The sequence below is a fragment of the Schistocerca piceifrons genome, chromosome 7, assembly GCF_021461385.2.
Source record: "Schistocerca piceifrons isolate TAMUIC-IGC-003096 chromosome 7, iqSchPice1.1, whole genome shotgun sequence".
NCBI classification, from domain to species: Eukaryota; Metazoa; Arthropoda; class Insecta; order Orthoptera; family Acrididae; genus Schistocerca; species Schistocerca piceifrons.
Genome location: NC_060144.1, coordinates 332,561,928 through 332,576,967, shown reverse-complemented (window position 1 = coordinate 332,576,967; position 15,040 = coordinate 332,561,928). Strand labels below are relative to the sequence as shown.

At 42.6% G+C, this 15,040-nt stretch overlaps 1 protein-coding gene across 1 annotated transcript in view; it reads right to left on the bottom strand.

The window, feature by feature from the left end:
• The window catches only part of LOC124804704 (protein groucho), a 721,164-nt gene that overhangs the window by 251,888 nt on the left and 454,236 nt on the right, over window positions 1-15,040 (bottom strand). The window contains exon 3 of the mRNA XM_047264963.1: window positions 4,571-4,634. Within this exon, the coding sequence (XP_047120919.1) occupies window positions 4,571-4,634 (64 nt within the window). The remainder of the gene's footprint in view (window positions 1-4,570; window positions 4,635-15,040) is intronic.

The window sequence follows — 15,040 nt, the reverse complement described above, 5'->3', positions numbered from 1 at the left end:
TCCCGGGGCCTTGTTTCGACGCAGGTCTTTCAGTGCTCTGTCAAACTCTTCACGCAGTATCGCATCTCCCATTTCATCTTCATCTACATCCTCATCCATTTCCATAATATTGTCCTCAAGTACATCGCCCTTGTATAAACCCTCTATATACTCCTTCCATCTTTCTGCCTTTCCTTCTTTGCTTAGAACTGGGTTGCCATCTGAGCTCTTGATATTCATACAAGTGGTTCTCTTCTCTCCAAAGGTCTCTTTAATTTTCCTGTAGGCAGTATCTATCTTACCCCTAGTGAGACAAGCCTCTACATCCTTACATTTGTCCTCTAGCCATCCCTGCTTAGCCATTTTGCACTTCCTGTCGATCTCATTTTTGAGACGTTTGTATTCCTTTTTGCCTGCTTCATTTACTGCATTTTTGTATTTTCTCCTTTCATCAATTAAATTCAATATTTCTTCTGTTACCCAAGGATTTCTATTAGCCCTCGTCTTTTTACCTACTTGATCGTCTGCTGCCTTCACTACTTCATCCCTCAGAGCTACCCATTCTTCTTGTACTGTATTTCTTTCCCCCATTACTGTCAATTGTTCCCTTATGCTCTCCCTGAAACTCTCTACAACCTCTGGTTCTTACAGTTTATCCAGGTCCCATCTCCTTAAATTCCCACCTTTTTGCAGTTTCTTCAGTTTCAATCTGCAGTTCATAACCAACAGATTGTGGTCAGAATCCACATCTGCCCCTGGAAATGCCTTACAATTTAAAACCTGGTTCCTAAATCTCTGTCTTACCATTATATAATCTATCTGATACCTTTTAGTATCTCCAGGATTCTTCCAGGTATACAACCTTCTTTTATGATTCTTGAACCAAGTGTTAGTTATGATTAAGTTATGCTCTGTGCAAAATTCTACAAGGCGGCTTCCTCTTTCATTTCTTCCCCCCAATCCATATTCACCTACTATGTGTTTCCTTCTCTCCCTTTTCCTACTGACGAATTCCAGTCACCCATGACTATTAAATTTTCGTCTCCCTTCACTACCTGAATAATTTCTTTTATCTCGTCATACATTTCATCTATTTCTTCATCATCTGCAAAGCTAGTTGGCATATAAACTTGTACTACTGTAGTAGGCATGGGCTTTGTGTCTATCTTGGCCACAATAATGCGTTCACTTTGCTGTTTGTAGTAGCTAACCCGCACTCCTATTTTTTTATTCATTATTAAACCTACTCCTGCATTATCCCTATTTGATTTTGTATTTATAACCCTGTATTCACCTGACCAAAAGTCTTGTTCCTCCTGCCACCGAACTTCACTAATTCCCACTATATCTAACTTTAACCTATCCATTTCCCTTTTTAAATTTTCTAATCTACCTGCCCGATTAAGGGATCTGACATTCCACGCTCCGATCCGTAGAACGCCAGTTTTCTTTCTCCTGATAACGACGTCCTCCTGAGTAGTCCCCGCCCGGAGATCCGAATGGGGGACTATTTTACCTCCGGAATATTTTACCCAAGAGGACGCCATCATCAATTAATCATACAGTAAAGCTGCATGTCCTCGGGAAAAAATACGGCTGTAGTTTCCCCTTGTTTTCAGCCGTTCGCAGTACCAGCACAGCAAGGCCGTTTTGGTTAATGTTACAAGGTCAGATCAGTCAATCATCCAGACTGTTGCCCCTGCAACTACTGAAAAGGCTGCTGCCCCTCTTCAGGAACCACACGTTTGTCTGGCCTCTCAACAGATACCCCTCCGTTGTGGTTGCACCTACGGTACGGCCATCTGTATCGCTGAGGCACGCAAGCCTCCCCACCAACGGCAAGGTCCATGGTTCATGGAATGGCATATTAAAATAATGAATAAAGCATACAGCATATTAAAATACTGTATGCTTTATTCATGCCAATTCATGTGCAGCATTCGGTCTGTCCTTTTATATAGATAACAGACTAAAACAAAAGAGCAAATAAATAAATAAAGCTGTTGTTTTTATCAAACTTATGGGAAAACACTACGGACTTCGTACCAACTCAATAGTTTGCGGTCGGCTGTGGTGTACGTCAGTTCGACTTGCGCACGGTCTAAAGACCTTTATACACAGGCGGACTGGTCCGCCGATCCACTGGGCTGTGTGTGGGCGGTCGGGATCGTCGTCCGCGTCCGTCGGTTCCACAGGCGAGCCTCTACCGACTATTGGGATGTGCATATTACATCATAAAATATGTTGCGTGACAGTTTGGGCATAAGCTGCCCCGTGACTGTAGGTTATAGGCCACATAAAGTGACGATTCCTGTACGGTCAAATAATGAATATGATGTTGTTGACATTTGTCACTATAGGAATAGAAACTAATTTCGAAAGTACAATAATCGTGTGTTACCTGTCACCAATACTCTCGCAGCTACTTTTCATGGTCTAACGAGTAATGTTGCAGCAATATATTAAGGGTGGTGAATCACGGGAAAATAGCGAATTACAACAGTATGTCTAGAAGGAAATTGCGTACCAAAAAATGGCGAAAACATTAGCATTTAGAGATTGGCATACAGCTATGGCATACAATAATGCGAAAATTATTGATTATTACCTGCTGCCTAACACTGGTAGTTCCCTGTAGACCAGCATCAATACATGAACTAATATCACACCATAGTATATCTACATCTACGTACATACTACGCAAGCCAGCATACTGGACACGGCGGAGGGTACTTGATAATACTGCTAGTCATGTCCTTTCCCATTCTAGTCAAAAGTGGAGCGAAAGAAAAACGACTATGTATTGTAGGGACAGGAAAACTTCGCGAAAACGATACCGCGAAAAACGACGCGTAATTGGCAGTTTTCAGCGAAAAAACACGAAACTAGCGATTTTTACGAAATTAATAAAAAACACCGAATCTGGCAAAAAGTAACACCACATTGGCAAGAAAAATAAAATGCAATCTGGCGAAACAACTCCGAATTTTGCAAATAGTAGCAATTAGAAATTTGTGCTAAGATCTCACGGGACCAAACTGCAGAGGTCATCGGTCCCTAAGCTTACACACTACTTAATGTAACTTAAGCTAACTTACGCTAAGGACAACACTCACACCCATGCCCGAGGGAGGACTCGAACCTCCGACGGAAGGAGCCGCGCGGACCGTGACAAGACAGGACGCCCCAAGACCGCGCGGTTACCCCGTGCGGCGCCAAGAATAGCGCCGAATTTGGAAAATATAATGCCAAATATGACAAAAAATAACACCAAAATTGGCAAAGAAACACCGAAAGAAATAACAGCGAAAAGAGAAAAAATAATATGGAAATTGGCAAAAAATAGCAAAACTGGCAAAAATAACAGCCAGCTTCGCAAAAAATCACCGAATATGGCAAAATAGTACCACCGAATGTTACATACAGTAACACCAAATCTGGCAAAAGATAGCATCAAACCCGGCAAAAATTTGCACCGAATCTAGCAAAAAATAACACTGAACTTCGCAAAAAGTAACATCGAATTTGGCTATAAAATCAAACGAATTTTTATTGTTCCTATCTATATGATTCGGTAAGACCTCTGATTTCTCTTATCTTGACTTCGCGGCATTTACGGAAGGTGCACACTGATGCCAGTGGAATTGTTCTATAGTCGACTGCAAATACCGGTTCTACAGAGTTGCTCAGTATGTCTCGGAAAAAGAATGCCTCTTGCCTCCAGGAACTCCCATTTGAGTTCAAGAAGCATTTCTGTAATGCTCCCATATTGATCGAGCCGGCCGCGGTGGCCTAGCGGTTCTAGGCGCTCAGTCCGGAACCGCGGGACTGCTACGGTCGCAGGTTCGAATCCTGCCTCGGGCATGGATGTGTGTGATGTCCTTAGGTTAGTTAGGTTTAAGTAGTTCTAAGTTCTAGGGGACTGATGACCACAGATGTTAAGTCCCATAGTGCTCAGAGCCATTTGAACCATATTGATCGAAATCACCGATAACAAATATAGTAGCCTGCCTCTCAATTGCTTCGATGTCTTCTTTTAATCCTAGCTGGTGGAGATCCCAAACACTCGAGCAGTGCTCAAGAATGGGTCGCACAAATGATCTATACCAGGTTTTTTTTTTCTTAATAGCTGAGCGACATTTTCCGAACCCTCCCAATATTCCAAAGTCTACCATTCGTCTTTCCTACAACCTACCTTACACGCTCATTCCATTTCACGACGCTTTGTTGCGTGACGCCTCTATATTTAACAGACGTGATTTTGCCAAGCAGCACACCACTAAAGCGATACTTTTCCTACTCATTTGCATAAACTTAAATTTTTTTCACATTTAGAGCAAGCAGTCACTCATCACATCGAATAGAAATACTGTCCAAACCATCCTGTATGCTCCTACAGTCGATCAACAACGTTACCTTTCCTGTACACTACAGCATCATCAGCGAACAGTTGCAGATTGCTGCTCACCCTACCCTACTAAAATGTAGAGTACAGTTCGAATCCACATAATACTAAAATCAAGCGCCAATCGATGTCATCCGGTCTTTAGTGCGCCGCGTTAACAGTTTGTGGCACAGCTGTCTAACTCACCATAACGTAGTGCCGCTGCATCTCTGTCTTCTCGCTGGCCAGTTTCTCGCACTCCAGCTTTAACCTGAAAAACAGACAAAACCATGTCATTACGTGTTTCTGCCCTTTAATAATCATTCGTTCAAGTTTCAACGGCTCGGATTTTTTTAGTTTCATACGAATGTGTTCGTCTTTGTGGGTAGATACACTGGTGTGCAAAAGTTAAGGACGAAAGTAGTTTTCACGTGACGTGTTCACAGCTCGACGAAACTCTCACCATACACAGAAAGAACTGCTACAGTACAGTACTGAGGCAGCAGAAAGAAGTACGCAGTGAGATGAACAGAAATGACACTTTCATTCAAAGACAATAATTACACTGAAGTCACCGCGATTCATGACATTACGGGCGACGGGACATGGTTCTCAATAGTGTGTGCGATCACTACGGACGGCAATCCATGCTCTACAACGAGCTCCCTCGTTGGGCGCAGGGTTGGTTAGTAGTTCTTTTGGTAGTGCGTTCCATTTCTCGACCAGAGCGGTTGACAAATGATGGACAACCATTTGTCCATGTCAACGATCTGTAACACGTCTCGCCTATGCATTCCATACGTACTCGATGGGATTTAAGTCGGAGGTACAGCCAGGCCAATCCATTCGCCGAATATCCTCTCGTTCCATGAGCTCCATCTCGCAGTTAGATGCGGCCGCGCGTTGTCATCCATAAAAATGAAGTCAGTGAGGATTGCACCCCAAAAAAAACGCACATAATCAAGTAGTATAGTGTAACAATAACGTTGACCAGGGAGTATATCATGCTGAAAGGTCCATAGGTCAGTACCCCCATTCAACACTTCTTGGATGACAGCATATTCAGTCTGAGTGTTGACTGTGGACGCACGTTCATGCTGCGGAAGGTGGGAGAACACATAATGCACCCAGGAACATTGTCGGACATGATCGTTTTGGTTGTCCAGATGTTATGGTGTGGGAAAACATTAAGTCACACGGGCATACTGAACTCTTAAGTCTTCAAACACGATACTCCCACCAGTCACCCTTATTGTGACACTGTACTCCTTCTCCAAATGTGTCTTTTCGCGGAGGCATTCGGCCCTGAGTACATTTTTATGAATGGCATGGCGCGACCGCAATGAACTGCGCAGGTGCAGCAGCTGTTGGACACTCGGCGAATGGATTGACCTGTCCGTTCCCCAACTTAAATCCCATCGAGCACGGGAGGATGCGTTGGGGAGACCTGTTACAGCACGTCCACATGGACAAATGGTTGTCCATCATTTGTCAACCGCTTTGGTCAAGAAATGGAACGCCCTACCATAAGAACTCCTTATCAATCTTTGAGCCGGCAAGGGAGTAAGTTGCAGAGCATGCATTGCTGTCCGTGGCAGTCACATACCCCATGAAGCAGTAAGGCCAAAGCCGATTTCTGCACGAAGTTGCCTGTCCCCGCATCAGCTCGAAGTGGGTTTCTCACCTAGTGCAGTAGTTGACCTCTGAAAGGCAACTAGTGTTCCGTGTTGTAACGGTGAAGTAATGGAGTTCACCGAGACTACCAAAGAGAAGCCTTCACTGATTTACAGGGGCATCAGTATATAGTGGACTACACAAACACACAAGAAGTGACTTCTGACGTTGTGTAAACTTCAAAAAGAATACATGCATGGGACGACTATCCACAAAAAGTAACAGTTTTAGAGGATGTTAGCCATTTTTGTATTCCAAAAGAAGCTACAAAAGAAGCGTGAAAACATTTTTTCAGCGCAAAAAAAGCGAACGAAAGAAGCAGACGCTACAGTTTCTTCAGTTCTCGTTAAAGAAGTGGGGCAGCTCTTCAGTCGAGGCTACGGCTTCGTAACATCGTTACCACCATACAGAAGTGCGAAATAATCGTTACATCGCATTAGGCGAAAATATATGGGAACTACAAAATATCCCATCGATTCTGGAGGAATATTTTTCCAAGAAAATAATTTACTGATGAATGACGGTAGGAATTTTTTACTTGCAGATGATAACGGGGGACCGAACGACAGGATACTGGTGTTTGTCAGCGAAAAGTAAAACCCTTGTTTATCAAACTGCAAATCATTCTTTTTGAATGGAACGTTCAAAACTTCGAGCAAGTAGTTTGGACAGCTGTTTGTACTACACAACGGCCTTAATCATTCTTGGGTGGAAACAAACACCATCCCAATTGTTGACGTCATTCCAGTCGTTGACTCTTTACTGCCAAATAAAAAGCGAGAAACATATGAAAGTTTTTTAAAGCTATTACAACTAACGTACGTGGATGGAACTCTAAATTTCTGATGATGGACTTCGGAATTGCCATCGTCTAAACAGCTAACAGTTTGTTTCCTGAAACAGAGATTACTGGTTGAAATTATTTTATCCAATGTTTGTGAAAACAAGTTCAGTGTTGTGGCCTCGTTCCAGCCTATAAGGAAAACGAGGAAATACGTCGTCACATAAGAAAGTGTTCCGCTCTAGCGCATCTTCCCCTGGAAACGATGGACGATGGTTGGCTGTGTATTCAGGAGAGCACGCCTGAAAATCAAAGGCTTCGGGACTTTTATGACTATTTTTTGGGCGAGTGGATCGATAACGAACATATGCCAAAGGCATGTGGAATTCCATTAGAAGGCGCCATCGCACTAACAACATCTCAGAACGATGGAACCGAATACAGTAATATCAAAAGTTCATCCGACTGCGTATTCATTTGTGAAAAATCTTCGAGAAGATGCAGAATACCAAAGCTACCAGTCTGATTGATTTATTTTAAATTCTAAAGGGAAAAGATGAAAAAAGTCAGCAATGAAGCCTGATGAAACGATTGCAAAGGCAAAGTCCAAATTAAGGGGAACTCATTTTTGACCTGCGTCGCCTGCGCACAGAAGTTACAACGACGAAGAAAACGTCAGAATCATTGAAAAATTTGTAAATATTGAAAAACAGTTTAATGTAATCATTGGCAATACTGTAAATAGATTTCATGGGAGACAGAAAGAGATTATGTTCGAGTGCTGTTCTCTGGAAACGACACAAAGTCGGCTAAATGTCTCTTGGAATTTGTAAAATATTCCGTAATGAAGACTGACAAAACTATCTCAAAGGACACGCCTTTTCTACGGAATGTTTGTGGCACCCACCTTTAGAGGTTCTTAGAATCAAAATCTGTGTGGGCAGACAACGAATACAAAATCTTTGTATCGAAAGCGCAGGCAAATGATTTGCAATTAAATCCATACTTTCTCCCTCCGTTAGAAGATGAATAAAGCACCATGAAACGAGTAAAGACAAATTAAATTATCGTAAAAAAGTGACTGGGCGCAGTTTTCCAATCTATCAGCAAATGTTAAAACAAATTTCCAGTAACACAAGTCGTAGACTGCAGCAGGCCTGTTGCTGCGGCTATGGGAGCAGCAAGCGCTCTCACGCGCAAGCGGTGAAATGAGACGGTCAGGCGTTACGTAGCGCACAGCGGCCATCTTCTAGCGCAAAAGAAGTGCAAACAATGTGCTGTCTTCAGAGGAATGGTCATAATTAGGATCGACGTAGCGTTAGACACGAACATACAGTATATACGGTGCAGTATTTAAGAGAAACTCCATCCAATTTTAAATTTTCTTCTACTTTGCCAATAGCAACTTAATTTTAAAATTGTGTAAAGTCGTGAAAATTTAAATTGAAGAAACAGATGTCTACGAGGCTATTTTTGCTCTAAAAGTAATTATGAAAACATCCCGTAGTAGGTTTATAAGTTCTAACTGTAGCCGAGTTTGCACATTGTCAACTTTACCGAAAAACTTTTAAAGTTTTTTAAACTTAAAAAAAAAGATGTATCAATACCCAGGTTTTGAAGTCCATACACATCAACACCACTTCCTGAAAAAATATCGTTCACACTGTTTAATATTTATGACAAAAATGGTGGCACTGAGCTTAGGAAAAGAAACTTAAGATGAAGTGGATTTCAATATTTTATCAAAAAATGAATGATACTACAAGGTACATACCCATCAAAACTCGCTGGCACCATTACGTTTTCCCTTCCTGCTTATATGAGGCTTCTTGTAATGTCACCATCAGGGTAGACTTTCTCTTGAATTTTCTGAATAAAAAAGCTCTAACAGTCTTCTTGAGGAGGTGCAGTGGTAGGCATTTCTGATTGTAAGCCAGTGCTTATTTCTTATAAGCTTGTTGATTGTACTGAACAGGACTTCAGCATATTCCCTAAATTTATATTTACACAGTCAGTAGACAAAGTAACTGATTTCCAACGACTGGCTGACTTCGCGCCTCGCAATTTGTCCTTCACAGTTTGAGTTTGCGTCAGCCTCTTACGCACTTCGTATTTTAAACATTTCTTAGACATAATTTTAATACGAATATAGCCGAATCGTTTTGGGATCTAAGAGAAAGCACATCAAAGATATGAAAGAGCAGCAAAAAAATGAAGTAATAGGATGGTGTATTCCCTCAAGATGGACAGCAGCTGTTTTTAAAAAGATGAAAAGTAGCATGACAGTCGGGTTAGGAACTTCAAAGCGATCAGATACATCAACATCCACGTGTGAGTGCAGGATGCCTTATCTATACGTTTATTGTATGCGATGGTGCCTTGATACGCTTAGTGTTCTATTAATGTGCTCCAAAATTTTGAACACAACGGAAAAAAACACGCTTTTAAACGATATGACCGAAGAAAGTATTCATAATTCTGGAGCAGAAAAATAAACGTCTCAATAATTTTTCCAATGTTTTCCACATGAAAATACATTTTTGTTTTCAGGAGGAACATTCAACGGATGCATCTGTAGTTAGATCAAGTTACTATACTACTTTTCAGCTTCCAAGGGGTTACTCAGTTTCATTGATTTTCCGGTAAAGTTGACAATGTGCAAACTCGGCTACAGTTAGAACTTATATACCTATTATGGGATGTTTTCGTGATTACTTTTAGAGAAAAAATAGCCTCGTAGACTTCTGTTTCTTCAATTTAAATTTTCACGACTTTACAAGTCTGCAGCTACGATTATGTCGATGTTTAGACTTACATGTACATACTGGTTTTTCACGCAATGAAGAGAACGAAAGTCACCCACAGAAGCTGATTGGCATACTCCAACTTCAAAGCTTGTCTTCGAATTAGCATTACTCGAAAAGTGTTCTCAGATACTGATCCTTTAGCAAAAAAAAAATAAATAAATAAATAAATAAATAATATTCATCGATATTCTGTGTTTTTATGTTTAACGTTTAAATAAAATGGTAACGAAATATAAATTTGTCAATTTAAATTTCGTCCTAAAACGCAGTCATCGTAAGGCTGCAACAGTCGTAAGAAATACCATGTTTCTTACTTGGCTGACCCCCATTCTTTGCATCACCAAAACATTAAAAGAGATTTTTTGAAAGATTTCTTGATGCCTTCAGCCGCCATTTTCTTTATTTCATGTGCGATTGTACAATTTCGGCCTTAAGCCACTATGAAGTGTTTTATGGACGGTTTTTAGAGGTAAATTATTCCATGTATATCGCTGCTCCTATGACTCCATGTTATGCTCGTAAAAAAACCATCCATAAAATATTTGAAAATGGCCTAAGGAAGAAATTGTACAATCGTACATGAAATAAAGAGAATGGCAGCTGAAAGCATCACGAAATCTTTCCAAAAATTCATCGCAGCTGCAGACCCTACCGCATTGAAAATTAAAATAGATTTCACTGTCAATTCTAATTAATACAAGAGTTTTAAAAATAAATTTGCTACGAAACGCGTTAATGAGCCACCCTGAAGCGAAACACTATTGCTCACTGCTGTGGTGTGAGCGCCAGCCACCTCGCACGAACAGCTGTGCTGAACTGGACTTCGTAAGTGTGCCTGTACCTGTGACAAGCCGGTTATCCCGGCAAGAGTCCCAGGCTCCGTGCAAGTGTCACTCCGTGCAAGTGCTCCAACCCCATAATGAACCGCGGTGAATCCATTGGAATTATTGTCTTTGAATAAAAGTGCCATTTCCGTTTGTCTCATTGCGTATTTCTTTCAGTTACCTTCCGTACTAATACAGTAGCAGTACTTTCTTTGTATTATCCAAGTTTCATCCAGCTATGTTACTTGTCATTAACACATCACGCGAAAGTTAAATTTGTCCGTAAGTTTGGCACACCAGTGTATCTAGACAGTGACCAGCTTGCAAATGTTTTTTGTAGCAACAGCATGGAAGAACGCCACGCCGATAATTTGTTAGAAAAATCTTGAGAAAATTTTTCAAACTATACAAAACGTCAATCAGGATCATAGTACGACTAAGTCTATAATTCTGCTACACTGCTTGCTGGTCGTAATCAAGTCCATCTGACGAAGAACATTGAAATATTTAGAGACGTGCTGCTAGGATCGGTAATAGAGGCAAGTGAAACCCACCTGCGTAAATTTAAAGGAGGTGTAGACATTGTTTCCATCGTGTATCTCGCACAGGAAACACGTCAATTAAATAAATTTAAAGCGCGCTCGGAAACAATTTCCACTCCTCTATACTCTGAGCGAACAGAAAATTAAATAGCTAACAGTGATGGAAAAAGGCACAGCGTGCACGGCACAGCGTGCACGGCACAGCGATTTCTTAAATATATACGTATATGTTGACAAGTTACTGATGGCCGTTGGGTTTTGACGGACTCTGCATTTGAAACATTCTGTCAGATTAAATCTGTATACTGCACGGAGACGCTAGCCCCCAACGCCCTGCCATTTGCAGTCACTATTCTTGTCAACTGGGCTATCTTGTCTTTCTACAACAACCACACCTGACAGCTTCAGCCGGCCGGTGTGGCCGAGTGGTTCTAGGCGCTTCAGTCTGGAACCGGGAGACCGCTACGGTCGCAGGTTCGAATCCTGCCTCGGGCATGGATGTGTGTGATGTCTTTAGGTTAGCTAGGTTTAAGTAGTTCTAAGTTCTACGGGACTGATGACCTCAGATGTTAAGTCCCATAGTGCTCAGAGCCATTTGAACCATTTGACAGCTTCACTTGTGCCAGTACGTCTCTCTTGCTTTCCGAACTTTACAGAAGGTCTCATGTATACCTTGCTAACACTCGTACAGAAAAGGAAACCGGAAAAAATGAATCTGGTAGAAGTCTAGCTGCGGTAGCCGGTAGTGATTCGTGTCTGGACAGCTCAGTCGGTAACAGCACTGACCGCGAATGGCATACGTCCCGTGGTCCTTTCCCGGTGGATTACAGTTTTAGACAATGCTGCAGGCAAGTTTCATAACAGGATTTATTCTGGCCTATGTATCTACTGTTTACTGTTATTCTTTCTGAGAATCGCACGGCGATCCCGAAGCCTGCGCGTCGGTTCTGCACCTCGTGCTGAGGTTTGCTGACTCTCCTGTATCCCGCCACCTCACGTGTACGTCGACATCAGATGGACACGGTTCTTTTTTTCTAGTAACTCAGTGTGTTCTAAATCTCCTCCGCCCCCCCTCCCCCACGGAGAACACGTTGAGGTTTTAACCAACATTCCATCCTCGTTTTGAACCACTTCGATGAATACGCTGATAAACCCAAAACATTGTGGTCATCTGCTCAGTAGTCCACCATAAATTCGGTATGGAGCAGTGGTTCTGCGTGGCATGGATTCTAGATTGATTTCAAGACTATGTCGCACCAGATGGCTATGCAAAGGTCACAAACCGGCAGTTTATGGGCATGGAGCTGTAGAGCTATACGTGCCAGGTACCTTCTGTAGAGTTGAGATCAAGCGAATTTGGTGGCCCAACATCAACGTGAGTTCATTAACATGCTTCTCAAACCACTGTAACATGATTCTGCTCTTGTAACACCGGCTGCTATGCCGCTGAAAGATGCTGTCTCCGTCAAGGAAGACATCAAGCACGAAGGGATGCAAGTGGCCCGCAATAATTTTCATGTAGTCCACAGCTGTCATGGTGCCTTCGATTACTACTTCAGGTTCCATCGAAGCCACGCTGACTGTCTCTCAAAGTACAATAATGTCCGCATCAGACTGCAGCTGTGGTGCCTACACTGTCAAGTCATACTAATGCGAGGACCTGTCAATAGTCTGAATAACCACCTTTTGCAGAACAGACGACTGCGAGAGGTACAGGAAGAGATTCGATGAGGTACTGGAACATATTCACAGCAATGTGAAGCCATGCTGAATCTAGTGCCACGGCCAGCTGCGCCAGGCTGAGGATCCATAGCGCAAACATCCCGATCAGAGACGTTTCAAAGATTCTCGATTAGGTTTAAATACGAGGAGTCTGGTGGCCAGGGGAGTATGGCAAACTCATCCTCATGCTCTTCGAAACACGCACGTACACTGTCAGCTGTGCGACACGTTGCACTGTCCTGCTGGTAGATGCCGTCGTGTCGAGGGAAAAACTAACTGCATGTGGAGGTGGGCATAGTCGCCAAAGATAGATGCATATTCGTTTTGGTCCATTGTGCCTTCCTGAATAAAGAATGCCACAAAATCATTCCCCAGACTATAATGGTCCGTCCTCCAGAATGGATTCTTTGCTTTCAAACTTTTACGCTGTAGACGCCAATAGCCTTCGTCGCCGATGAACAGCAGTCAGCATGGGTGCCTGAACCAGGCACTTGCTGCAGATGCCCACCTGATGAGACACTTCTGGCAGCCGCCCACCTGATGAGACACTTCTGGCAGCCTCTTGGTTCATATAGGCTGTCAGTTACTCAACAGTTGTACATCTATTCGTCTGTACACTTCTCCGTAGACATTGTTCACCCCTGTCATCCGCGATCCTTGGTACACCACAGTTTTCTCAGCGCAGATTTTCGACATTGTCCTGTTGCCGTTCACAGTATACTTTGACCACAGCAGCATGCGAACGTTTACAAAATCAGCCGTTTCGGAAATCCTTCCACCCTTGGCCCGAAAGCCGATGAACATACACTTTTGGACATCAGATAAATCGCGCTGTCTGTGCATAAGGACAACAGCTGCACTGTTTTCCACATTCTACGGACACACTTTATACACTCTCCATTGCTAGTGCTGCCACCTGCTGTTTGTGAGTGGTTATTACACAATAACATCGAACACAGCCGGTCGTCACATTAATGTGATCGGACCGTATATTTCAAGCAGCCGTTTGCCTAGACAATAGCGTATGTGTACGCAGACAGTCCGTCGACCTGGTGTATGAAGAAACGTGATTTAACGCACCAAGTGACATGTTTCCATTGATTCACAATTCAATGACAAGAGTGTAACCAAAGGGGAGGGAGGCGGTCCGAGGGGTACAGACACCCCTCCCACTTATCATACGATGAAAAAGGAATACACACAATCGATGGTCAACATGGCCATCGAAGATAGAACCTATCGATATACCGATAGCACTGTCGGCTATCGCCATTCCCTACTTTAGCCAAGACCAACTAGTATACATTGTTGGTCTTAACTGTGATCAATTGTTTTACTAATCAGTTCAGTTCTTACTTGAAGTTGAGTTTAATGTAAGTGCTCTCATTTACAGATTTTGTGTATTGTGTTGTAGGGAAGAGGTTTTAACAAGAAAGAAGAGGAAAAATCGATTTTGATTCATGCAGTACAGTTATGGTAAGTTGAAAATACATAGGCACTATTGTACTAAGTATTGGGGCAACAGGGGAGCTGGTGCATTTTGTTAGTGCATGTTGTCTACATCAGGTGCAAATGTTTGACTGACAGATCATTAACCTATTGTTCTACTAAGATCCTTCCTTTTGATTGACAGGTCCTTAACCTATCGTTCCTCCACCCCTCCCCCCATCCCCTCAGGAAACCTCAAACCCACCCCACCCACCCCTGCTGATACAAGTAGACTTTCAGGTCTGAGTTATTGGAATAGCCCCTCTCACTCTAATCATTTTGATTGACTACTTCATTAAACTGAGTAATTAATTAACCCCTCCCATTCCAGTAAACTCCCCATCCCCTTCTCTCACCACCCCTCCCCTATCTGGAAATTGGTGGGTCTGTGGTGGAAAGGAAGGATTTTAGCAGAACAGTATGTTAATGATCTGTCAATCAAAGGAGAACAATAGGTTTGCCCTTGAGTGCATACCTGCCCCTAATGTACGCAACCTGCACCAACAAAACACACCAGCACAGCACCCCAATTGCCCCACTACTATACTAGCCTAATTACCTATCTATAGGATGGTCAGAAAAGTTTGAAATTCCCATAAGGGTATTGTGGGATAGGTTCTTTCGAGAATGGCTGTTAAGAAAAAAATTCGATACGTTCCGCCGTTTACGAGTTAATTAGCACTGAAGTTAGTCAATCAGGCCGTTGCGAGCGCAAATCCGAGACGCTCGCCAGAGACGGTGACGCGAAACGTATTCTTCGTTTTGCTTCCTAGAACCGAAAAAAAGAGCGATACGAAAGAGGGACATGGGGCGGCAGTACGTACCGAACCCATGCCAAA